Raw genomic sequence first — 24916 nt, 5'->3', positions numbered from 1 at the left:
TCCCCACCAGACCCTGGGTGGCCGCTGTCCAAGTTACACATGGACAAGCCTTGGCAGGAGCTGGCTGCCCAAACTGATCCGACTGTCAGGTGGATGTTCCCCATCTGGGGATGGCGTTTTTCTGCGCTGTCTGAGGGCTGTAAAGGCCTCCGATGCTCCAGTGAGTGATAGTCCCTAAAGTTTGCAAAGGTTTGCTAAACCCTGGCGCAGAGGGGGTGGGGAGAGCTGTGAAAGGACAGACAGACGGGGCCGGGGGGAGGGAAAAAAGAAAGATGCTGAGGATTTCAGATCTGGCTCTGCAACAGCAACTTGACGTGGGGTGTGTGAAGGAGCCTGAAACTTAAAAAGATTTATTTTCTGTAGTCATAAATCTCATCCCGTTGTTCCTCTGACCAACCAAGCATGATAAAGTCCTTTTCCATAAAGTATTCAGTATTAAAGCCACAAAGCTCACCCAATCAGTAGCCATCTGCTTCTCCCATAACTGCTGCTCCAGAAGCAGGGAAAAGCAGCCAGAAGAGAAAGGGCACCACTGTTACGGCTCCAGGACAAATGAGGAGGCACTGAATAGCAGCCGAAACCTTTGGTTTGCCTTGTATATCTGTATCTATAGAGACAGAGGAAGAAAGGAAGCATTATATTGATACAACAATCGTAAAACAAAAAAAGGAAGAGGCATCTAAAGGGCAATACAGCGGGCATCAGAGGGCCCCGCGGGGAGGGATGCTCGCAGATTCGTACAGACCTTTAATTGCTTTGCAATTGAAAGATAAAGAGGCCGAGGGAAAAAACGGGGAGCATGGCAAAGCGACCTGCGTTACACGGTGCATCAGCGCCCGAGCTCACGCAGCCAGCGAGCCGGAGCGTTCCTGATCGGGGTACGATATCCCCGGGACCGACACCCCCGCGCCTCCCCCGGCCTCATCCCGGCCCGGCCACGCAGCGCTTAACTTGTTTTCCAGCCGGCTGGGAGGGAAGGACCCCCCCAACGCTCTCTCGGAGCTCCCCGTCATGAAGGACGCCTCCCGCAGCCTCCCTGGCCGCCAGGCTGCCCCCCCGGAGGGTGTTTGGCGGGACCCCTCCTCCAGCGCGGGGGACTCACCGCTCCCCCGTCGGCGCCGCTCCCGGCTGTACAGAAAAAAAGCAGCAACGGTGTCACCCCAAAAGGGACGCGGGGAGGGGGAGGCGGGAGGGTGATGGACCGGGGGCTGCAAGAGCCCCGGGGGGGTGCAGGAGCCCAGGGCGGGGAGCGCCCGGCGAAGGACGGCCCCCGCCCCTTCCTGCGCTCCCGCCCGCCGGGCAATTAGCGGATTAATGACCGAGTTGGCTGGTCCTCTGAGAGACGGGTGTTCGAACGGGGCTCCCACCGCACGGCCTGGGGCGTGGACATCGCCCCCAGCCCGCGGGGACACGGACAGGGACCCACGGACACCGGGCGGGATTAGCGGCGGAGGGACGGGATTAGCGGCCGCCCGCGCTGCTGCCGCTCTCCGGGATTACGCCGGGATTAGGAGGYGGCCCCGTCCCTGCTCCCCCGCCGGGCAGGGTGGGAGGGAGAGCCCCGGGAGCTCAGTTCGGGGTGCCCGGGGGGGCCGTGTCCCCCTGTCTCCACGCTCTACTCGGCGCATGCTGCTTCCCTCCGATGGAGGGCAGGAGAGGAAAGACGAAGCCCGGGATGCTGCCGACGGCGAGATGCAGGTGCCAGGCACCTGCCCGCAGCCATCCCGGCTCCCGAGAGGCACTGAGCCCCCTGCTCGGCCCCCCATCCCCCGGCACGGCAGGAGCCTAGAGAGACCAGCAGGAGCCAGAGCTAGAAGCACAGGGGACAAAAGAAAAAGGGTGGTGGGTTTTTCATTTAAGAACCCCTGGCACGTGAGGGAGAACAACACAAATAAGATTTATGCACCGATAAAACCAGGGGTGAGGAGTGAGAGACATGGATGTGCTTCCCTCCCTCCCGCAGGTTTGGTTTCTCTCGCAGAGCACGGGTGGGACTGAACACTGCGTTGTAGGCACAAGTCACTTCGTGGCTTTTCCCAAGCACCATCATGTCCAGCAGCCCTGTATTATGTCAAAAATCTGGCATGGCAGGCAGTGGCACATCTGTTAGGTGTGGATGACATTCATTAGCCAAGGTTCTCTGCTAAACGGCCTGCCAGAGCCTCAGCAGTGCTGCCCAATGCCAGTCACTCATCTGCTGCCAGCTCAAAGGCAATCCTGCTTCAGGAATGGCTTCTTTCCATGCTGGCAGGAGAAACAGAGGAAACAATGCATTTAGATGTTTGGGATGTGAGCGGGGTTGGACATGGGAGCAGCAAGCAGATGTAGCAGGAGAGGAGATGAAGTTGTGAAATGTCATTTAATAATTGCAGCACACGGGAGATGTGCTGGTGAGCCGAGGTTTGGGAGGGGAAAACGAGAACCCCTTTCCAAACCGCAGATCAGACAGTGGTGGATGCTTTTTGGAAAGGAAAGGTAATGAGGCTAATGCAGCAAATAACCTCGCTGTGCCCATGTGAAGGACACACACACCAGCCTGGGGAGACTAATGCCAGGGCAGCCAGAAAAACCACCCAGGCCAGGGGAAGGAGGTGTGCTGATCTGCTTGATGGTCAGCCTGGCTCAGGTGTCCTTCCCCTCTGGGGGTCTACCTGCTGCAGCCTGGACAGCTGCCCTGCTCGTGACGTAGTGGGCTCGGTGCTGGTCATGACAGCTTGGTTCACAGCCCAGAGGGGCAGCTGCAAACCTGGGGCAGGCGGGGCACTCACCACGCTCTTCTGAGAGTGATGTGGTAGCCAGAGGTGGAGGGAAGGAACACCTGTTTGGCACTGCTACGAACATCAATCTCTGGGAAGAGAGGCTCTATTTTCCTCTGCTCAAAGGCCCTGTGAAGGTCCTTGTTCCTACGAAGGAATTAAAACACCTTGAGATGAGATGGATGTAAAGATGTTAATCTTCCCCTCTTGTTACTTTAATAAATTTACAACCACCTAATGAGGTTTAAATTTGAGCCACTATTTGGTTTCCAGTGAACCTGTGAAGCAACCTCAAATAAGTGCTCAGTAAAAGCTCCCCTCAGCCCTGCCTTCCTTCAGCTTCCACTCCAACTTCTATTTCTGTTTACCTCCATTCACTTAAGTAGTGGTTCATAAAATGTAAGATGCTACCTACACATGCACGCAGTGTTTGCCTCTCAGATAATTCCTGTGACAGCCTCAGTATCTTAAATCTTCCACTACTTTTGCTCATGCTGTCAAAGACCACCAGCAGCTCGCAGTGCTCTTCCTGCTTCTTTCAGCCGGGCAGGGAATTACAGGTTTTTCCCCCAGCACTGGTCTCTCTGCGATTACCTGTCCTATTAAATCCCCACATATACCTTCCTGAAGCCCCCTAAGAGCCCTGCAGCCACTTGTCCCCCCCCCCGGCCAGCACACTGTTCCATGGTGGTGCCCATCTCCAACACCACACGTGCTCTGCCCAAGGCTGATGGGACACTCTTCCCACAGGCAGTGGCTCCCCCGCCATCCCCTGCCCAGCCATCTGCGGCACAGCTCAGCTGTGAGCCCTTCGCTTCTGCTCCCACCTCCCCAGGAAGTCGTTCTGCTCCGGCTGCATTCCGGGCTGAGCCTTATCCACCTTCTGTTTCTGCACTGGGTTTGTCTCTGTTCTGATTAGTTGGTTGGCCTCAATCAAGTCATGTCTGCAAATTATATTTCCCCAATTTCCTACTTTACGTGGTTTGACACTTGCTGTACCACACACACCAACACACTCCTGGCAGGGACTCTGTGAATCCCACAACCTTCTATCCTCAGACACTGGAACTGGGTGGCTTTAAGAGCAGAAACCAAATCAAGAGGCAGAGATGTGATGCTTCTCCCCCCTCTCCAAACATTATACCTTCACTTAAATACATGAGTAATCCCATTGGATCTACTCTGGTGCTTAAAGTTAAGCCTATTAAGTGTTCACGGGGCAGTGGTCTGCACACAGAGGAGCCAGAAGAGAGGGGAAAGGGGAAAGCAGGGCGCTGCTCCGGAGGGGAGACATGGTGGTGGCAAACACCTCCCTACTCTCCTTCCCCTCAGGGCCACCTCCTCCTTCGGCTGCTCCTGACAGCCCCGGCAGCAGGCTCCCTTCAGGGTTTGGCACTGCCACTGACATCAGCGATGTGAGGGCAGCAATGGTAAGGGCTGGCGGAATAGAGGGGAAAAACGTGCTTTAAAAGCTCCTGTCAACACAAAAGCCTGAATTAATTTTCTAATTCTGGGTTGGGCTTTGTGTTTACTGCATTGGAAACTTTGTTTCATTCCGTTTTCAAGGTGTTTCTCACGTGACTCATTGTATTCATTGTCACTATTTTCAGACAATGAAGCAGGAGAGAGCAGAGTTATTGCTGCTCCTATGAGGAGGGTTTTTGTAGGAAAGCACTCATGCCCGTGTTTCCTTTGCTCTCCAAGGATTTCAAGCATGTACTTAAATTTAAGCCCAAGTGCTTTTTGGAACAGGGAGCATCTCTTAGAATGGGGACTTGATTCAAAACCTGCATGTCCACAGAGCTCTGGCTCTTGACTCTTTGCTTCAAGCACTGAAAAACCTCCTGCCTCGGCTGCACAAAGCCATGTCCCATCCTTTCATGCATTTCTTGGCACGTGCACATTCTAATTCCCAACACCACCCTTTCTTCCCCTTTTCTTAGCTGGCTTTTCTCTGGGTGCAATGTATTATGTTTTCCTCTATGTACTACTCCATACTGCTTGCACAATGTTTTGCATGATCTAATATTCTTTGTTCAAAACTGCAAAAAAATCTAAATAAAGACTATAGCGTGTCGCATCAGTATAGGCATCAGCTAACGTTTTCCACGGCATATGGTACTTCAGAAGCCATATGTACCACTGTTTAGTGATTCTGGCAAAGAGGCACAGAATAGTGAAATCCAACTGCCAGGATTTCTGAAAACAAATATGTAAATGCTCCAGTGCTTTTGTTATTCATAACATACCTCTAACACAGCACATACAATATGCTGTTCATTCTGTAACGAGTATACTACTAAACTATATTTGCTTCAGTTCTCATTTTAAAAGATTTTTTTTTTCTTCTGTATATGATTCTGCCATCCTCTCTATCAAAATCAATTTAAGTTGCAATTTAGAAAAGGCATTTTGTCTATTTTCAAGGATACACTTTTGGGGTGACTGTGTACCTACAAAACAGTCTCACATCAGAACAAAGACAGACCTTATCTCAGCAGCCTGAGAGTGCCCATTCTAACTAGTGGAATGAAAGCAAGGAAGGGAAGTGCATTTAACCAGATCAGTTGTGCAGAGTGAAGCCTGTTCGGCCAGGAATAACCTCCTGGGGAACACGGGTGGGTTGGCCCCGCTCACAGGCTGATGCAAATCAAGCAGGCTGACAAAGCTTTTGGGAACAGGCCCTAGGAAACAATAGTTGTGGAGGAAACAGATGATTTCAGACACGTGGTCCAAGGTGGACAGCAGATGCCAAACTCTGACCTGGGCTGGGATCAGTCCCAGTGAGCCAAGGCTCTGCCAGTGGCCAGCGACAACAGATTTGGTCCGTGGCTGGGGGCTTGTCCCCAGAGAGGCCGGCAGCACTGAGGCCAGAGTGTCAGGGCAGTGCACAGAGCTCACATGCAGCACTCTGCACCACTAAGGCTTCAGACCCCCCTTGAGAAGGCAGGAGCCCTCCTTCCAGAGCCAGCACCGGCACGTAAACAGGAATCAACACCCAATCCCATTAACCATCTCTGGCAGCGCTACTCCGGGTGCTCCTCTCATCCGCAGAGAGCCTGTCATCTCCGCCTGGGATCTTGCTGCGATGAAGGATTTCAAAATGTTGCTGTTTAACATTCAGCCTTGCCATTCACAACAAACATTTTAACATTCCCTGTTGCCACCATTGCCTCTGTCTTTCGGTTTATCAGTGTACAAGGAGACTGAAATTCTGGGAGTGATCAAACATGTTCACGAGTTGCTCTGCAGCTCCCTCCCACCTTGGAAGTGGTACTGTTGCACATCACCAGGGCCAGTGCTCAGCATCCCATGGCTTTGAGTGACACCAAAAAAACAGGCAAGCCTCAGGAGGAAAGGACAAATAGGAATGCCTCCGAGAAACATTTGCATTTTCAGTCTATTGCTTTTGTAGTTGACACTGTCAAAACCAGCAAACCCATGACTTCCTGAACACCTTCCTGGCAAAAACCTCTACAAGGACCTGAAAAAATTCAGCCATGTCCAGATATGACAGCATTATTCAAGACACACAGATGCCTTTTTCCCAAGAGATCAAGGACTGCTGCTCCTTTCTTTGCCAGTCTTACATTGCAGCATCCCATTTCAGCAAGCACAACCTCCCTCATGGGCATCTTGTTCCCAGCACAGCCTCTGCTTGACTTTCTACCTGTGCACATCAGACCTGCTCATTACTTCCTATCTCCTGCCAGCCCCCACTGCAAACCATCTGGGTGCTCAAGTACCTCCTTTTTGGTAGATTTTTCCTTCTGCAACAGGAACTGGGATCCCACTTTGCTCCTCTGAAGCTACAGAAATACTCTGTTAAAAAGCTTAAGCCAGAGCTCTGCATGCAGACAGGTCTTTCATATAGAAACAATTGGGGTTTTTTCTATTCTATTTCACAAAAGAAAACCTTAAAATAAGCCTTTATGTTTTCCTACTTTCACAGGTCCTTCAGCCAGAGCAGTTTCTTCCTATTCTGTTCTAGCCAGCAGGTGATAAAGAGTTGCCATAAGAAATGTTGGCTTTGAGTCCAAGTGCCAGGATTAGAAAAAGAGACAATTAGAAAGTGAAAAGTGGCAAAAAGCTCCTAAGAAGCCAAAAATAAAAGAACAAACAAACATACAATCTGGCTATCAAAAAAAGCCACATTTTTCCCTTACTGCAGTAAAAATCAATGCTACAGCAATCACGGAGTATTTTGAAAGATAAGAAGTCATGGGGAGAGGGAAAAACAGTCCAACAGGGTCAAAAAGCTGGGGACAGCCCTGGGAAAACCACCTGATGGGGCTGACAAAGGAGGGGACAGGGAAAGCCAAATGCCTCTCACTGTGCTGACAGGACATTGCACTGATCCTGCAGCCACAGGCTAAGACAAACTACCCCGAGGGAAGGGAGCCAAAAAAAGGGCCCGTTGATTGAGCAGGTTCATGTGCACCGGCGTTTGTGGCAGAGCAAAGGTCAGTCTTGTATTACCTCTTGTGAATCCCTCTTGAACGAGCAGGCTGGGGATTTAATGGGCTAAGGACCAAGATTTATCGACATACCAGGGATTGCTGGCCCTAACTTTTAACCTGCTGGCAGAGGTGGGGGGGGGTGTTTCATTAAGTGGGGGCTATACATGGAGTAGTTGCTGGCTCAGGCCAAGAGTAAATGTGATCTCCTCCCACAGAACTTGCCACTGTGTTAGAGACACCAGACTATTTTCTCTCAGCACAAAAGTCAGCAGAAAGCCCTCACCTGGAACTGTTGGAGCAGCTGAGGGCACAGAGGGGATGGTGAGGGGAAAGCTGGAAGGGGTACCGTTGTACTTCTGCATTGCTCATCACATCTGTGAGCTCTAGATCAGCAGAGAAAACCCAAACCCACGCTAATGAATGCAGCAGGTACTCCTTCTCTCCATAGGCACCCCCTCTCTGGAGCCATGAACACCCACCACCCCTGATAGGACAGACCCCTCTCCAGGGCCATGCACAGCTCCCATCTGCAGTCTCCCCATGCCACCACAAAATCTGGCCTGTTTTAAGGGAGAGCAGTGCTCATGTGGGATATAACACCCCCGATAGGCTCATTCCTCTCCTAAACCCCACCCTTTTCTTGCACAGCAACCATGGCTTCAGGAGAGAGAACAACCTGAGCAGCTCTATATTTAGAATAACACATCCTTACACCTCTCCTGCTACCTATTTTCATTGAGGTCCACACCTCTGCACCCTGGTCCCTCCACCTGGAGCATCACCTCTGGCTGCCTGTACATGAGCTGCTGCATTATTTTTCCCCTGTTCTTCCTGGGATGTTTCTATGGACCCTGCTGCATCCGTCACACTCTTATTTTACGAGATCCAGCTCCATTGTGAAAACCTCCCGAGCTTTCCCCAGACACTTAAAAAAAAAAAAAGCCCAAAAAACATGGACTATTTTTACATCCTGTTTTCACACTTAGGGCTCTCACGCATTCCACACTTATTCCTACCTTTTTCTTTTCCTGTTTCAAACTGAATTCCCAGTGGTGCTGGATGGGGGCACAGGGGCAGTAAATTCACTCTGTCCTCCTTGGGCAAAGCTCTCAGCTGCCCTCTGCTTCCCTCTTCTTTCTGTGGGGAGAGGCAAAGATTTCTCACCTGAGAGACACCATCCCCAGGAGCTTCTATCCCCCTTTGGGGCACTTACACATCTGAACCCCTTTCAGCACCTGGGCTGCAGCAAGAACAGCTGGGAGAGCCAGGAAACGACTGAGAGAGGGATTTCCAATATGTGCTCTTGTGGAAGGAGAGAATAATTGCTCTCCTGCAGCCTGTGCCAGCGCTTGTTCTTTGCCAGTTGGCAGAGGGTACTACTTCCCTTTCTGAGGAACCCTTAACATCCACCTTTCCCCCCAGGAAGGGGACCATAGAGGCTGGGGGGAGTCCTTCCAGGCAGCCAGGCATCTGCAAGGAGCTGCAGGCTTGGGAAAGAAGGAAGAACCCAGCAGAACCCAGCTTCTGCTTCACAAACTTCTTTTAGCTGAAGGGGAGCAGCCGCACATATCTCCTTACCTGAGGGTTCCCATGGGAACACAGAAGGGCCCTGTAACAGCAAATTTTGGAACAGGCATGTCTGCGAACAACTTCTGATATAATATTTGAGTCCTCAGATGTTCAGCCATTTGCACATACTGCACGAGGGCCTGATTTGCATAGGATTTGTATTTGTTGCTATTCACATTCGTAGGGGAACGCATACATTAGATTAATGTCATCACAGTTTATGGAGATCATCTGTGCCACAGTACCAGCTCCGGGCTCTGGCTGCATTCTGTGCCCTGTGGCACACAGCAACCCCTCCTGCCCTGCCAGGGCCACGAGAGCTGGCACCAGGCCTGGGCACGGCCACACTGGGCCCCAGGGTGGTCCTGCTGGGCTCTCCTCTGCAGGAGGCCCTGCTAGCTTTTCCTAACAGAGAAGTTGAAAGATCATCGTCAGAAGCAACTTGTTTTGGAAATATTGCTTAGCCCACGTTCCAAAGGTGAAATTAATTGAACTATTTGGAGTTATCCTCTTCTATTTGCTCGTATGATCTTACATCACACTCTCTGCTCACATCTTCAGTCCCTACATAGGGACATTCAGCTGTCGAACAGTCCAACTAGGTGGTCCCTTCCCATCTTGCATGAGCATCCCTCCCTTGGCAAAATGGGGTGGTTATTATTCCCTCTCTGGTTTTCCATGGCACCTGGGTGCTCTTGTCTGCTAGACAGCTGGAAGCTGTCACTAGAGATGCTGTTCTCACAGAAGCATTGCTGGGCTCAGTCAGTGTTTGTAAAGCAGATGGAACACCTCAGAAGAAAAGCACTGCAGAAACAAAAGCTCGTTTTCTGCTAGAGAATTTCTACTATTGGGCAGTGCTTCCGTCAGGTGACTTCATACCCCAGCGAGCCCACATGCCAGCACAGTCTAATGGTGATTTTGTTAACCTACTTCCACCACTGAGGCCCTGCAGCTCCACTTCCCAAGGCTGGCCACTGGGCCTTTTTCCATCTCTGCGCTCCCAAATTGGACGGCACAGAGAGCACCTGGGAGCAGCGGCGATGGGGGCTCACACCCCGCTCTGGCCCTGGCACCCGGGATTTCCTGGTGGACAGACCTCTGCTCCATCCTCAAGGAGCCACACACGCCTCTTATCCTGGCATTCACTTCTGAGTCCCTCCTTGTGTGCATGATCAGTTGGATTTCCTGCAAAATCTGTCTCAATCTTGATGATGCAACCAAGAGGAAGTGGGTAGCACAAAGGAAGGGCACACATCTCCAAGTCTGTGATGACCTCACACTTACCCTGGTAACAGGCCAAGTAACACCTTTTGGCAGCTGCTTAGAGCCCCGCTATCTGGGGCATGTGCTGCCAAGCCCATTCTCCAGCTACGTGTACAATCCAGCTGCTCTAATGGCTCCCTACCCAGGCACAATTCTCCCACCTCGCAGCACAGGTGCCATCCCACTGCATCCCACGAAGCTGTTGTGGCATGGATAGCTCACCTAAGAGAAAGGCATGCACCATTCTAACATGGGTTACTATGCACAATTTCAATATATGGCTCTTAGAAGCAAAGTCTTGAAAACTCCTTTCAGTATTTGAGAGCTTTACTCTTATTTTCCAATGGATTTAAGCACTAAGAAATCTAGATGGAAACCTCCAAGTGATAATCAAACCCCTTAGATATTTCAGAAAATGTCCCCAAACGATGTACCTAACACCCTCATGACAAACAGCTCCCTATTTTTCTTTGTGATGGCTCCTACTTCCCACCAACATCTGTCACTGTGATTATGATCTCTAATGAGCTTCTAAATTATATTGCAGCATTTTGCCTTGATGAGCTACATTCAGTAACTTTCATTCTGCAAGACATGAAACACTTCCTACAAGATGCTGAATGAAAATTCCCTCAGCATAACAGCTGAGAAACTGATTTGTTTTTTTTTTCTTTTGCCTGTTTTGTTTGGGTTTTGGTTTTTGTTTTTGTTTTTGTTTTTGTTTTTCAGTGTTCTGTTTGGCGTTTTTAGTTACACATCTTATTTGAGGAAGCCTAGGAACTTTACAAATAAGATACAGAGCTGTGAGCCCTTCTACCTTACACTCAAAAAATCTCCAGCCAGAGATGAGGACTGTCTCTCACCACACAGTAGCAGAGACATCAAATGTTTCTGTAAGGCAGAACCGGGGGAAAAACCCAAGTCAAGGTCCCAGAGAAACTTCTCATTATTTTTATGTTGTTTTTCAGTTACAACTGAAGGCTAGTTTGGGTGATTTACCCAGATACTTGGGATGTTGTACAGACTCAGTTTCCCCATGCTGCCAGGATACAGAATATGCCCCACACCTCCTCATATGTATTTTTTCCCCCTGATGTTCACACTTAGTGAAACTGGAAAAGTGACTATTAACCAGCAAGGTTTGTTGCCTTGGCTGTGGTCACACATCCTTGTTAACAGATGCCCACCCTGACCGGCAATCTGTAGGTGACTTGGATCTCTCAGATCCATGTTCCTGTTTATTCCTGAGGCAACAGCAGCCCTGCTCAGCGCTCTCACTGAAACATATTCCTGACATGCACATTCAGTGTCACACCATGCAGTGATGTCACCTGCCCATCTGGAAAAGTGTTAGACTATACTTTCAGGGATCATTTCTGTGGTTCAAGACAAGGACGGAGCAGGCAGATGTTTGTGTGTACAGCTTCCCCTGGGGCAGGCAGCAAGGGGCTGGCTCCCTGCTGGTGACTCATCTACGCCTTTCCCTGCCACTCATCCAGGGTTTGTGACATGGCTCATGAGAGTTGTGATCAGTACAGTTCAATTTATAGGACAGGATCTATGGGGGTTATTCCTTATTTTCTGCAGATAAGGACAGGCAGTGTTGATGAGCAGTTGCCACATTTCCAGCTCAGAGTAGCTGTGCAGATGGGACAGCACAGGATTGGTAGGGAGCTGCTGAGGGGCTTGTGCACACTTGTCTGTGCCACCAGGTGAGTTGCCCAAGTGAGCACACACTGACTCATAATCGTCTCCGACTCAGGAAATGAATTTGTTGGGGAATTAAACCAAGTCTTATTCGCACATCCTCAGCAGGGACTGAAGCCCCTCCCTGTTCTAAGTGCCTCACTACATATGTCTTGTGCTATGGTACCATGGTACCACAAGCTATTGTGCTTCTGCTTTAACTTTGCTGAACAAAACATTTCCTGTACAAAGTCTTTTTTACAGCCAAGAGACCACAAGAATTCAAGTCGAACACTAAAATACTGCCCCATGGGGATGACAGTTTAGTACCACAGCTCTTTTTCTGTGACTATTACTGTATGTCAGTTGTACATGTTGCCACAAAGCAAGGCCAAATATGCCACCTTCTACACGCATATAAGCTGATCCATGAAAACATGAAGCCCTTACCAAGCCGCTTCACCTGCTCATCCCTGGGTGAAGGGACGTGACCCTTCCTACCTTTACAGGCTATTGCATTTGCTGCTCTGCCAACACCGCTGCTGGAAACACAGCCTGCAATCCCGACAACACTGCTCCACCTCCAGCCACCCTACCTGCCCAGACACAGGAAGAGAAAAGGATAACCTTTTGGATGACAGACAGTAAGACATGAGTACAGCTCACCATATAGTGCAAGTTAAACTTCTTAAGTGTGGAGAAATTGAGGAAAAAATAATTCAGTCATGCAGATGTAAACACCAGTCAGATAAGATACATCCCAGATACCTCACTCCCATCTGAGGGCCAGCACAGTCACACTGATGTACAGAAGCATTTGTCATCCAGGCAGCTGGGGGAGCAGCTCACACGAACAGGGCAAGTGAGGCTGACGTACACGGAGTCACCGGCAGGGCTCAGCTGGTAAATAATCAGGCATGGCCCTGACTCAGCCAGCAAACACTCCCACACGCACCCTTCCTGCCCTGCAGTCTGACAAGGAGCAGAACCAGGAGCTGACTGCAATAAAATCTCAACCTACCTGCTAAATGTGGTGTTTCACTGAGCACATCCTCTGGAAGGTCTGGCTGGAGTTTGCAGGTCGGTGTACAAGTCTTCAGTAACCTGACGTTACACAAGGCAGCGGAACACAGGACTGCAGCCGAGTGCAAGATCTGCATGAAAGAAGGGAAATCCCCCAGTGAGGTTGGGAAGTACCTCTGATGATCCTGCCTCCTGCTCGAAGCATGATCAACACCAAGTCCAGGCCAAAGTTCAGGGCTCTTACTAGTCAGGCCTTAAAACCCCTTGTGGGAGCCAACTGCACCTCTCTGGGCTGCCCTGCCCAGTGCTCAGCTCTGGCTTTGTGGTAACAAAGTTCCCCTGCATTCTGCTGCTCCTCCTCCCAGCCTCAGGCATGCAGCCAGCCCATCACCTGTCCCTGAGGATCTCTGTACCTACAGAGGACAATCCCCCAGAGAGCCCATATCTGTCCCCCTCAGTGCTGGCATGGCATCCTGGACCAGCAAGGACACTCCGAGGCTCTGCCCCTCCTATGCTGGCCATGCCACAAGAACCTCTGAGCTCTTTGAGCCCTTCCAAGGGCTCTCCTGCCCACATCACCCTGCCCTGCATGCCCAACACCTGGAGCCTCGCTCCACAGTGCTCCTTCCCTCACTTGCTACCAAAAAGCAGAGACAGAGCCCTTCCCCAACTTCCAGGTGCCACAAGCTGCCACCCAGCCCCACTCTGGAGCCTCCACCTCTTCTCATAGCAGCACCACCTCCAGCCAGCCCTCCTCTCCTGTGTCCTGGCTCTTACCTGCAGGCAGGTCATGATAGAAGCTCCACCAAAGGTCTGACATCTCCTCATCTGCCCCTGTTGGTGCTACACAGTCCCAACCCCTTCTTCAGCTCTTTCCTCCACAGAGCTCCACCAGGCCAGACTCCAGTCCCATATCTTCCTCCTGACAGCACCTGCTTCCCCCAGGCATATGGAGAACCAGGTAACAACTAGCTACCAAGCTCCCATCGCACATCCCTGATGTCCTCGGAACAGTATTTCTACCTCTTGCTGCTCTGCAAACCTCCACACTCTGTGCTGAGCTCCCACGCGCGACCCTCTCCCACCAGCAGCAGCATGCTGCCCAGGTGATCCCCAGGAAAAAAGAGGGGAGCCTCCAGGTACAGCCCTCATAAACAGAGACCTACATTTAGGGAACAACAAACAGCTGTTGGCAGCTGCAGGTGGGCCCAAAAGCAACCTAGAGAACTGATCCTCACCTAAAGAAAGCAGAACCTGCAGGTTCCAACTAAAGTAAATGCTCAACCGGCAAACTCCAAAACTGGGAAACCCCTCAAATCATGGGTAGAGAAAAAAAAAGAGGAAAAAAGGGGAAGAAAAATATAAATAAAGTGTCAAAAACCATGGAAAGGAGTGGTGGAAAATTGCTGAAAGAAGCACCAGTAGTAATGCCAGCAAAGAAATCTCCCTGGCGAAAGAACACGGAGGAGTAGGTTTTTACGCCGAGTCCAAAATTCCTCCCCCCAAAAACAAACAAGTTCTCTAAGTGCTGGTGTTTACTGAGCACCCATATCCCTCCCAGAATGTCTCCCCAGCCCATACCTCCTCATCAGCAGGCACGATAACCTGCAGGAGGTAAAGCAAGCCAAGGAACAGACCCAAATCCCAGAGACACTTCTGGTTGGCCCTCAGTTGAACTGTGTTGGGTCAAAGCCTGGGCCAGCTGTTTGGGCACGCTGCTGCTGTGGGGCACATGGCTCTCCGGGACTGTCACTCGCCCAGCCTTGCACGCCGGAAGAACCTGGCACAGATGACTTCATGAAACCAAATTAGGGGTCATACACAAGAAAGGACATTGCCACAGCTCTGGTGTAATTAGGGCCCATCATCATCAAAGACAGGAAATTGGCACATCTGCTTTTTGGGCTGCTGACCCAACCGTGGCTCGGGCGTACTGTCCTGCTGCAGCCCGCTGCTCCTCTGTAAATATTGACCTAGTTGCCCCCTAACAGTAGTACAAGCAGTTGTTTTATCATTCATCCTCCCAGTTGCTCTTTCCTCGTTCTCCCCTGGTCCTGGGAGGACACAAGGGACTTCACAGCACAATGCCTTCTCTCTCCTCTGCAGCGGCAAAGGGGTCAGGCTGGATGGATAAACATCAGCCCCTTTTCACCCAGTGTGAGCACAAGTGACATTTCTGTCACCACAGGGGGGTTTGAGCCTGTTCCTCTGGAGTTAATGATAAAACTGTCACAAACTGGGTGGCTGTGGAATCATGACCTGTGCTTTTTTAAAAATTATTTTTCTCCATACGTGCCTCAGAAATGTGTTGCCCCTTTTCTGGGGGGCACTGCTCTGCAGGCAGAATTCCTGCCTGCTCTATTCCTCTGCCTCCTCTGGTTGGGCCATTGTTTCCTGACAAGACCAAAAAGGGTCACTGCAACTCTAGAATTGTGCTAAACTCCCAGCCCCGGTGATCCCTGGGTGCTGCTCTGAGCCAGCAGCAGCTCCTGGGCCAGAGTAGGACTTCCATGTTTTCTGTCCTGCTTTCTTTTGCTCTCCTGGGCCAAGAGGGATTTATTTTTATTCTGTGGTGGTTTGCGCCAGGGCAGGGCACCAGCCAGCAGAGAACCACACCGAAGAATAACGGATCCTGCTCCACCTCTGCTGAAACAGAAGTGAATCCCAGGGATCATCCTTGGCTCCTCAGGGCAGCCAATTGGCCACTGTGCACACAGCAGGGTCATTACTCTGTATTCCCACATTTATACCTTCCCTCATCCATACTGCTAGTCTTTATGTTTCCTAGTTTTCAGAGTTGAGGGCTTTTTCCCTCCCCCTGTGTTTTCATGTGTATTTTCAGTGGGTACTGAGAATGCTTCATGATCTTGGAAAAGAAGGGTTATTCAGGCATTCTGAGCTTGCATAATTCCCAAATTTGTCTGGACAGATAGTTTCCATCTGGGTGATGCATGCAACACCACAGGGAAATGAGAGTTCCTTTGTTACTTAATGCTGTCCTTTTTATTTATTCATTTCTACACTGCTTTACAGGATGAGCACAGACAGGAGGCTACAGCTGTAAAGGAAAAAGGATTTGTACCTAATCCTTCAGGAGGCAGCTCCCAAACAGGTCCTGCATGTTGTATGGGGTCCTTCTGGTTTCTCTATCTTTTTATAAAGCATGAGACTTCCATGTGTGGTTCATATCCTGTGAGGGGAGAAGAAAAATATTTTTCTGTGAGCTGCCCTAAGTCAAATTCTGTTTTAAGCTGGAATGGAAGGGTTCCCATCAGCATCACCTGACCTTGGGGTTGCACAGCTCAGGGCGTCTGGAAGTGCTGGCTGGTGCCAGTGCTGTGGAGCAGGACCTCCAGCTCCCCCCTTTCATGCTGCTCCTGGAGCATTTGGTAGAACAGCAATCCCGGACCTTAGTCAGAAAGGAGATTTAATTAATCAGCACTGCAGCCGCACATACAGACACACCCAGGTTTCATTTTTCCCAGACAAAATTTTGGCAATTGTCGAGCATCCTGCAGAAAGCAGGCTGGCTCACAGCTGTTGAGCAGAGGTATCCTGGACCAGAACTGGATATATCAAGCAACAAAGCCTTCCTGACCCTCTGTATTGTATGGAAAAGGCAGCCTGTGTGGTTGCCGAGCTGCTGTTTGACTCTGATCCTCAGCACAGCAATGAGGATTTCCTCCCCCCAAACTCCACCTTTCTGCTGCAGCATTCCCAGGGACCCAAGGCTGGGCCAGGCTCACAGCCAGCTTACACTGAGGGTGACTTTTTGCTCCGACTGCTCACTCCTGAAACACACCGAGTTCAGTTTGGCACTCACACAGCCTGCCTGAGGTCTTCCCGACTGGCTTGGGCCAAAAAAAAGGTGGGAGTGGGTGGATGTTAAATGACAACATGTGTGGAGATCATCTGCAAATGCTGGAGACAAAGGAGAGAACTGTATAACCCCAAAGGTGCTGTAAGCTGTTCTGTTTACTACTTTCTCTGCAGTAAATCTTGGCAGTGTACTTGTGTTCATCTGCACATCGACCTTTCATGTGAAAACTTCTGCTTCTAGTGCTGGGTTACTTTGAAGCTGTGTTTATTTAAGGGTTCTGTTTTAAATGACCAAGGATGGTTACCCCATGGTCCCTCTGTTTTCCCTGCTGTCCCAGCCACCAGGGAATACTACAGCACAAGAAACCAGTGTAAAGGAGGTCCTGTAAGCTCCACTCCAGACCAACAGGTCAAGGAGCGAGGGCCACCTGTTGCTTCTCCAGATGTGGAACCAACATCCAGAGGCAGCAGGAGACTTAGTGGCAGAGGGCTGCAGCCAGCCTGGTTCCCTCCATGCAGTCAAGAGCACGAGCAGTCTCCTCCTGCTGCTGCAACAAGATCTTTGTCTCAGTGCTGGCAAGCTGCTAATGCCCCATCCAGCTCCTTGGATATCAGGAAGATATCAGCTCAGCTCCAGGAGGCAGCTTTCCTGAGGTTTTGTGTGCACACAGTGAGAAACGCCCATCCCACTGGGGCTGGGCACCCTGGGCCAAGGTTTACGAAGCACTGGGATGCTGGAGGAGGCTGGGACAGAGCCAAGCATCAGCTAATGAGTTCTAGGAACCGGGAAAGGAGGCTCTGGGCCCGTGTGCGAATGAAACCAAACGCAAGCAAATAGCCACGATCCATTGCCCTGTACCTCCTCTGTGCCTATCTCCCTCTCATCCAGCCATTCCAGCAAACAGGCATGATTTATCTGCTACTTCAGCAGAAACCACAGCCTAAAAGAGGAATTCATACACTTGGAAACAAGAAAAGAGCAAACTGGCAGGAGTGGCTCATTCCAACCAGTGGGTCACATGTGCCTGAAGCAAGATTTCCAACATCTGGATAACGTGACACATACTCCCAGACAAGGCGAGTGCTCTCAGGGCTTGGGGAGGACTCATGCAGCTCAGAAAGCTGGAGTGCAGCTGTTTTTGGGAAGCTCAGCAAGCCTACTCTTCTGTCTCACGTGCCTTTGCAAAGAGGGAGAGGTGGCACTGCACGGCCTTTCCTTTGGTTTGGTCTTTGGCAAAGCACAGGCTGCTCTGTCCTTAATCTTTCATGTTCTGTGCGTCCACAGGGACTGTAAAACAGTGCTTGCTTACCCTTTGGCCTCGCTGCTCTAAGACATTAAGAACTTCACGAGCCAGATTTCTGGCTGACATAAATCACTGTTGGTCCACGGACTTTCATGAAATTTCCAACTTGCATCACACAGATGCTTGGCTTGGTGTTCGGATCTGCACAGAGAAGGCACTCTGACATGGACATGTCAGGTCAGAGCACTGTGGCTTCAGGAAACCATCCAGAGAGGGCAGGAAATGGGATGAAATCGGATGAAAGGAAAGCTCTCTGGCAGGATGACTCTGACTTCCCCACCTCCTCTTGCGGAGGGAAGAACCTCGAGATCCTTTTTGGAGCAGACGATGTGTCTGATTCACCTCCATGGCCTATGGGAGACACATGATCCCTGTCAGGTCAGTTTCTGTTGTTGTTTTTGTTGAAAACCCCCACAATCCTGAGGTGTTTGTGCACACAACCCCCCCGACTCTCCATAACATTAAATTTACTTGGGGAATGCCGGCAGCGACACGAATCCAAGTGTCCCTCCGGGCGGGGGCACGGCCGGGCCCGCGCGCGGACGCCACGGCGAGCGGGGCGGCGCGAGCCCGCCCGCCCGTCCCCGCCCAGCGGCGCGAGGAGGGCGGCCGGGCGGCCCGGCGATCCGCGGCGGCGGCGCGGAGGCGGCCACTCCGGCGAGCGGCAGGACGGCAGCGCCCGCCTCCGCTCTCCGTCGCCCGCAGGCTCCATGGCGGGGGCCGTGCCCCTGCAGCTGCGTTGCTGCTGCTGCCGCTGCTGCGCCGTCCGCCGTCGCCGTGCCGGCCCGCGGGCGAGCCGTCGTGCCACGGAGCCTTCGATATGTACTTCGTCTTGGACAAGTAAGGGAGGAGAGAGAGAGAGGCGGGAGATGGGGATCGCCGCCATCGGGAGCGGGGGGCGGCGGCGGCGGCGCCGCTTTTGAGCGGGAGGGGGCGGCGCGCGGGCGGCCGTTGGCGTCTGAGGGCGCGCGCGGGCGGGGGGGGGCGCTGAGGGGCCGCGCGCGGCTGAGGGGCTCTGAGGGGGACTCTCCGAGAGGAGCTCGGCGGGAAGTTCGCGAAATCCCGCTGGACCTCGCTGCAAGCCGGCGGGTCGCGGATTCGGACGGGGGCGTCGGAAGTTCTCCCCGGAGGGGTGCTGGTGGCCGGACATTTTGGAGGAGCGAAAGCCGTAGCATCTGTCGCCTCTCTTCGTCCCGCGGCGGCCGCCGCCGGCCGGGCTTTTGTGGGCAAGTTCGACGGCCGCGATCGCCCTCAGGGAGGGGCGGGGGGGAGAGGAGGGCCGGGGCTGCCTCACGGCGGGGACCGCGACAAATCGCGACAAACTTACCGGCGCCTGCCGCCCCGAGCCGGGCTGGCCGCGACTCCAAGTGTTTGGAACAGCAAATACTGTTAAGTTTCTCCCTGAAATGTCACCCGAGATCAGGCCGCTTATGTGCGTGGTTTTCCCTTTCAGGTCTGGGAGCGTGGCAACGAACTGGCATGAGATATTTGATTTTGTACGTCAGCTGACAGAAAGATTTGTGAGGTGCGTGGTGCTGCCGGGGTGATGCTGTGGTGATTCTGGGCTGTGTTAAACACCCCTCCCGTGCTTTTGCAAGCTTAGGGGATGTTCACAAACACCATAAAGTTTGGCTTCTAAGACCCCAAGTGCTGGAAAATATTGGAAACTTGCACTTTATTTTCGTGCTTGGAGCTCAGCGAAAAGGTGGTAATATGCATCTTTAAATATTTAGCCTCTAAAATTACTCTTAAGATGTGATTTGATAGTTTTTTAAACTTCTTTTTCCACAAGCCACGTGCCTCATTTCTGATGGAGTACTGTTCATATGCCGCATTTGGAGATCTTTATAAAGCAGCAGGTCTCTCTATGTGTAAATATATGGTGCAGATCAGAAGGAAGAGAACAGTGTTAAACCTCAAACCCAGAGGGAGCCCATGCCATGTAACAATGTATTTGTTGTACATACCTGTAATCAACTTTGCTACTGCCAGCAGTGTTGTCTGGCAAGTCCTTCTCCCGTTGAAACGGCTGCTGTGAAACCCGACTGACTGAGGGTTGCTGGGTTGCAGCATTTTGCTTTAAAAAAAACTCACAACAAAACTCAGAATAAACCAAAGGAATCCTCCAATACACAGGCAGAGATACTGTGGTAGGTTTCGTTAAGGAAAACAGTGCAGTGTGCAGTTGTGATCTTGGCTTGCTAATAAAGGGATACAGTTAGGCTTATATAATTAAACACTGCTTATTTTCATCTTGTAAAAGCAAATCTTTAAACTTCTGTAAAACTTCTGTCGAGAGGGACAACAGAAACTTTCAAAAGTTGTTTTGTGAGCTCTAGAGTTAAAAAAAAAATGTAAAAATAGAGCCTGAGGAGATACTGAAGCAGCACTTCTTTGGACTAAGCGGTAAAACATTTGCCCTCCCTGAGAAGTATGGTGCTGGTTCAGTGGAAGTCTTTCAGTTCAGCATCTTCTCCAGCCAAGTGACACTCCCTCTTGCAACAGTTGCATGGAGGTCTGCCAGTGTCCCGAGGAGCAGAGCAGGGATGGGATGGCTCACGGAGAGGATTGTTCTGTGGTGGCCTAAAGAGAAGTTGGCTAAAACATAACTTGGAGGTTATTGCACACAGAGTTGCATCTCAAACAGCGAAGTCTCACAGTAATCACTGGGCAATGATGCAACTACCACAGATTGAGTTTGCAAGTATTTTGCAACTAGAAAGATAGATAATCCCATGGTTTCGATTCTGATTTAATTTAGGGCATCTCAGAATTTTGTGGATAGACTGCAAGGATGGATCCTAAATCCAAGGTCTGTGCAATTCTGTGCAGACTTGCAATACTTACATTCCCATGATGTCAAATAATTTGAAGTTGCATCATTGACGTCAGTGAACTGAAAACGTAGGGTCGTTCAGCTTTACAGGTGTTATGTCCTTATGAACATGAACCTGATTAATTAATGCTGATACATATATACAGTGAATTATGAAGTTACTGAACGTATTGGAATTGTAATGAATAAAAATTAAAAGCAAGTAGGAGAAATGTTACAAATTACCTTAGTAAAGTTCCTGTCTTGGGCTTTCAGAGCATCAGGCAGTTCTTAAGCATTTTCCACTGCTAACTGCATGATTCTCTGTAACCTTGTTCAAAGAGACAGGTTAGCTTCTTAAAAAAAGATTGAACTCCTTGATAAAAATCAATTCATACAGTATTGCATTTTACTGTGACATTTCCCTGGATACTTTTAGGGAAGTTGATTGCCAGTCTCACAACTCTGTCACCGAAACAAAACCAGACTCACTCTGGAAGAGTTTACATGCTGCTTTTTTGGGGCTGAGGCAGTCATCAGGCACTGGTTCTGTGACTGGAGTGATTTGATGACCAAAGAGCACAGTTGGAAATTGATAGTGTGTCAGCCTGGAAAAAAAGGGGAAATGTGTCTGTGGTTAATACCCAGAGAGCAGGGGGAATTCTGCATCTGTGACCCTGGCTTTGTGTTACACCAGCGACAACAATACCCAAGGAATGTGCCTTACCTTCTCTGTGGGGAGAGATCATATCCTGGGAATTCACTGGACTCTAGTTGAGTGAGAGAGAGTAGCAATTCTGCTACTTTGTTCTCAAAGCACCTGAGTAAGGAAAAGATGGGCAGAAATCTTTTAATTCCTCTCATTTTGTGTTTGTAGTTCAAAAGGATGTTCCTAGGAAGCTGGAGGGTAAAGATGATGTGAATGAAGCCTGAACAAGCGAATGAAATGCTGTGCAGCTGTACGTTTCTCTGACATATATTTTTTCCCTCTTTCCCTTTTCTAAAGCCCCAAGATGAGATTATCGTTTATCGTGTTTTCCACCCAGGCACACGTCATCATGCCGCTCACTGGAGACAGGTTAGTGCACTGCTTTTAAATTCCCCCTCCATCCCCCCAAGGGCTCTTACTGAACCAGAGGAGCAGTAACAGAACAACAGCTGATACCTCTAAGTGGTGGCTAGTCGTGAAGCCTCCATGCAGAGCTGATTTAATTTGGTGACCGTATCAGTGGATAGCCTTGTAAAAAAGGAAGAAGTGGAATGATGGGAAACAAATCCTTGATGTTAACTCTGCCACTGCCTTGCAGAACAACACCAGTAGTGTATTCATCTCTGTGTGATTCTGCATCTCCCTTGGCCCAGCAGGAGAATGATTCTTGCATTTACTGTTGTAAAGCCATATCCGTAGATAAGTTTTCAGGATTTTTTTCATCTCTAGGAAAAGCATAAAGTAAATAAATGTTTCCTGCAATCTCACATAAGGTAGGTATTCTAGTTTGTATTTCCTAAATATGACTTCAGATTCTGGTTTAAACAGTGAAGTTGGTGCCACTTGAAGGGTGTGATGTCTTCCTGGCACCGTGATGATGTACATATGTGCCTGAACTCTTTTTCCAGTTGATGGTTTCAGAGGCATTGGAATTCAAGGCTGCTCACTCTGATTTCTAAAGCAAGTAAGGATTAGCAGTTAGGATAGCTCAAGGATGAGTGAGGGGAGACAGAAGGAGGAAACCAGGTAGAGAAGAGAAAGTTGCAGAAATAATTATTGGAATCACACAAATTGGGAAATGATCTTGTGGAATGAGTGCTTTTGGCAGCAGACAGTGGCATTGCTGTCGAGAGTCCTTCAGTGTTCTCTCAGCCTTGTCAAAACCAACACGACCTCCTCTCCCCTTTGTCCAGAACCTACTGCGGCACACAACCTTCTGGATTTTGAAAATGTGGATGAAGCGTTTAGGAATAATTCCAATTAACTGTGGCTGGGTGGAAGTGAGATGGTCCTTCCTTTTTGCTTCCTTTAGTAGGTCAATGCAAAATGTGGTCTGCCAAAGTTGCTTAGTTTCTGCTATGGCGTTGTTTGATTGTTTTAAATAATACATAAGGGCAAGTACAAGACTTCCTGAAAGACCTCTCATGGGCAACAGACAGGAGTTAAGCTTACAGAAATGTAGCTGACATCCAAGATGCCTAAAAATCCAATTCTAAGTCCCTCCTGTTTTAGCATTTGGAAAGTGGTCTGACTTGAGAACAGCCACTTCCAGATGGCTTGAGAAGGGTCAGAAGAGGACACTTGAGCCTGTTCTGAGGCCTGCTGAAGTCAATGAAGTCCTTTCTCTCCATTAAAATAGGCCTGTCAGTGGCCTGTTCCTTATCAAGCACAAGAGCCAGCACTGATAGCACACAGACCACTTGGAATGCTGGGCAGGATGCTGGAGCCCTGCCACAGGAACACAAGTGCCTTTTTCATTGCCTGTCTGTGGCATGCTTGTAGCCATGGATAGAGCTGTGTTTAAAGCACAGAAAGAACCTCTGGAGCTCTAGTGGGTTCCCTTGGGGGACTTGGCTTTAGTGCAAGGTTGGCTGATGCTTTTGTGAGTGTGGCAGGGGAAAGAAAGTGCCACCCTTACTGTTCAGGAGGAATTATAAGGAGGATGGGAAGGAGACTAGTAACTGTGACCATATGTACATAGGCAAGAATGGATAGATAGAGTTGGAACAGCTGTCCTTTTAAATATTAAAGAGGTCAACAGAGGAGAATCACTGAAACTGTCTGACTCCTATTGTTCCCAACAGAAGATGAGGATGCTAAGTGCAGTTCTGGGGATGGGTGTGTGTGGGTGATTATGGGCTATTATGGCCTCAGTTTGTTGTGTGCACTCTGGACTAGCAGACATGGTTTTGCCCTCACTTACTTGCTAATTCCCAAATGTCAGAAAACCACAATTCCTTCCCAGCAGTTAGATCAAAGTAAGGCAGTATTTTTTATTTTGAAAGCCTTAGGCTTCTGGTTGTTTGCACAAAGGTCTTGCTGGGTTTACTGCACAATAAAGCTGTGGATATAAAGAAAGCCACACCATAGTGCCAAAGCCCCTGAATTCCCAAATATTTTGTGACTTTGAACAATACTCTGTGACTAACTCTGGAAACAGAAGTCACTGTTAATCGCAGTGCACAAAGTGCTGTAACAAATACATAGAATAATAACAACACTCAGATGGAAAAGCCTTCTCACAGTGGTTACAGCCCATTTGGGACACACACGTCTGTGAAGTTCAGCTGGAAATTGTGCACTAAGTGGTAAACAAAGATTGGTGTACTCACATTTGGGGCTCAGTGTTGGAAAGCAAGTGGTTCGGGAAAGCAGATACACTCACGAATACCATCCAGCTGGCACAGCGTTGCCTGTGCTCTCTTCTGGCCAATGTGCTGGTTTCTGTAAACCTGCTTCTGCAGCACTGACTGGTGCCAGTGGCCAGGACTAGCCCTGCTGCCTTTGCCTGGGTGAAACTCTTACTGGAAATAAAAAGATTATGTTAATGAAGGTGGGAAGATAGAACACTTGAGTACTTAGTATGTGACCAACTGTACCATCCTGTGCTTGTCCATAGCCTGGTGGTGCACTGACTGCTCCTGGTTTCACAGGGGTGAGTAGGACATGGATGTGCTTGGAGCCTCGGTCATGTGAGCTGTGCCTGCGCTTGGATCCAAGTAGCTTGCCAAAGTAAAGCCATCTGCAGAGAGTGTGTTCTGTGGGGTGCATGAAGTACAGCAGTTGGCCACTGATGAGATTTCCACCTGGAGCCTGGCCACTGATGTGGTTTCCACCTGGAGCCCGTGCAGGAGGCCTCAAGTTTGAAGCAGAGTAATTATTATAATTTAACCAAACCCTTTGTAGTATTTAAGAGGCATAGAAAACATGAATGTCCTCCAAATGACACATCTGAGGAGGCTGATGTGAGTTGTCATACTGATGAAAGGAAACCCCACACATCGTCAGGGATAGAGTGGTCCCCTTTTCAGTCAAAGAACACTTCCTCCCTCTTGGTTTCACGAACAAGTTGGTGTTTTCCTGTTTATTGTACTTCCTTCTTAGCAGCAAACCCCAAGTACCTGTTTTGTTTGTCTTCGTTGGTTAGAGATCAGTCCGTTGCCTCGCAGCACACAGCCTCATTCCACACCATAAATACCTGCTCAGCGAGAGCCACTCTCTGCTGCCAGTGC

At 49.9% G+C, this 24916-nt stretch overlaps 1 protein-coding gene and 2 long non-coding RNA genes across 6 annotated transcripts in view; 1 reads left to right on the top strand and 2 right to left on the bottom strand.

Annotated features, from left to right (window-relative positions):
* Window positions 1–319: 319 nt before the first annotated feature.
* On the bottom strand, window positions 320–12334 carry LOC108641683. The gene is made up of 5 exons (XR_001922197.1): window positions 12236–12334; window positions 8233–8353; window positions 2769–2903; window positions 1907–2244; window positions 320–607 (listed from the first exon to the last, which is right to left on the bottom strand). It is a non-coding gene; the product is annotated as an uncharacterized LOC108641683 (long non-coding RNA).
* Window positions 12335–12761: 427 nt separating this feature from the next.
* LOC108641682 lies at window positions 12762–16879 on the bottom strand. The gene is made up of 4 exons (XR_001922196.1): window positions 16581–16879; window positions 16044–16166; window positions 15840–15947; window positions 12762–12888 (listed from the first exon to the last, which is right to left on the bottom strand). It is a non-coding gene; the product is annotated as an uncharacterized LOC108641682 (long non-coding RNA).
* Window positions 16880–18625: 1746 nt separating this feature from the next.
* The window catches only part of ANTXR2 (ANTXR cell adhesion molecule 2), an 82884-nt gene continuing 76593 nt past the window's right edge, over window positions 18626–24916 (top strand). For 2 of the 4 annotated variants that reach the window (XM_029964518.1, XM_029964517.1), the window contains exons 1-3: window positions 18640–18720; window positions 19334–19405; window positions 21702–21773. In XM_029964518.1, coding sequence (XP_029820378.1) covers window positions 18701–18720; window positions 19334–19405; window positions 21702–21773 — 164 coding nt within the window. In that variant the 5' untranslated portion in view covers window positions 18640–18700. Of the gene's footprint in view, window positions 18721–18868; window positions 19107–19333; window positions 19406–21701; window positions 21774–24916 lie in introns of those variants that run through there. The other 2 variants (XM_029964520.1, XM_029964519.1) reach the window with 2 other exon arrangements.

The sequence above is a fragment of the Manacus vitellinus genome, unplaced genomic scaffold, assembly GCF_001715985.3.
Source record: "Manacus vitellinus isolate BGI_N305 unplaced genomic scaffold, ASM171598v3 scaffold_73_pilon, whole genome shotgun sequence".
Lineage (NCBI taxonomy): Eukaryota > Metazoa > Chordata > Aves > Passeriformes > Pipridae > Manacus > Manacus vitellinus.
The sequence above is the reverse complement of the archived record's forward strand: the minus strand, read 5'-3'. Positions and strand labels throughout refer to the sequence as shown.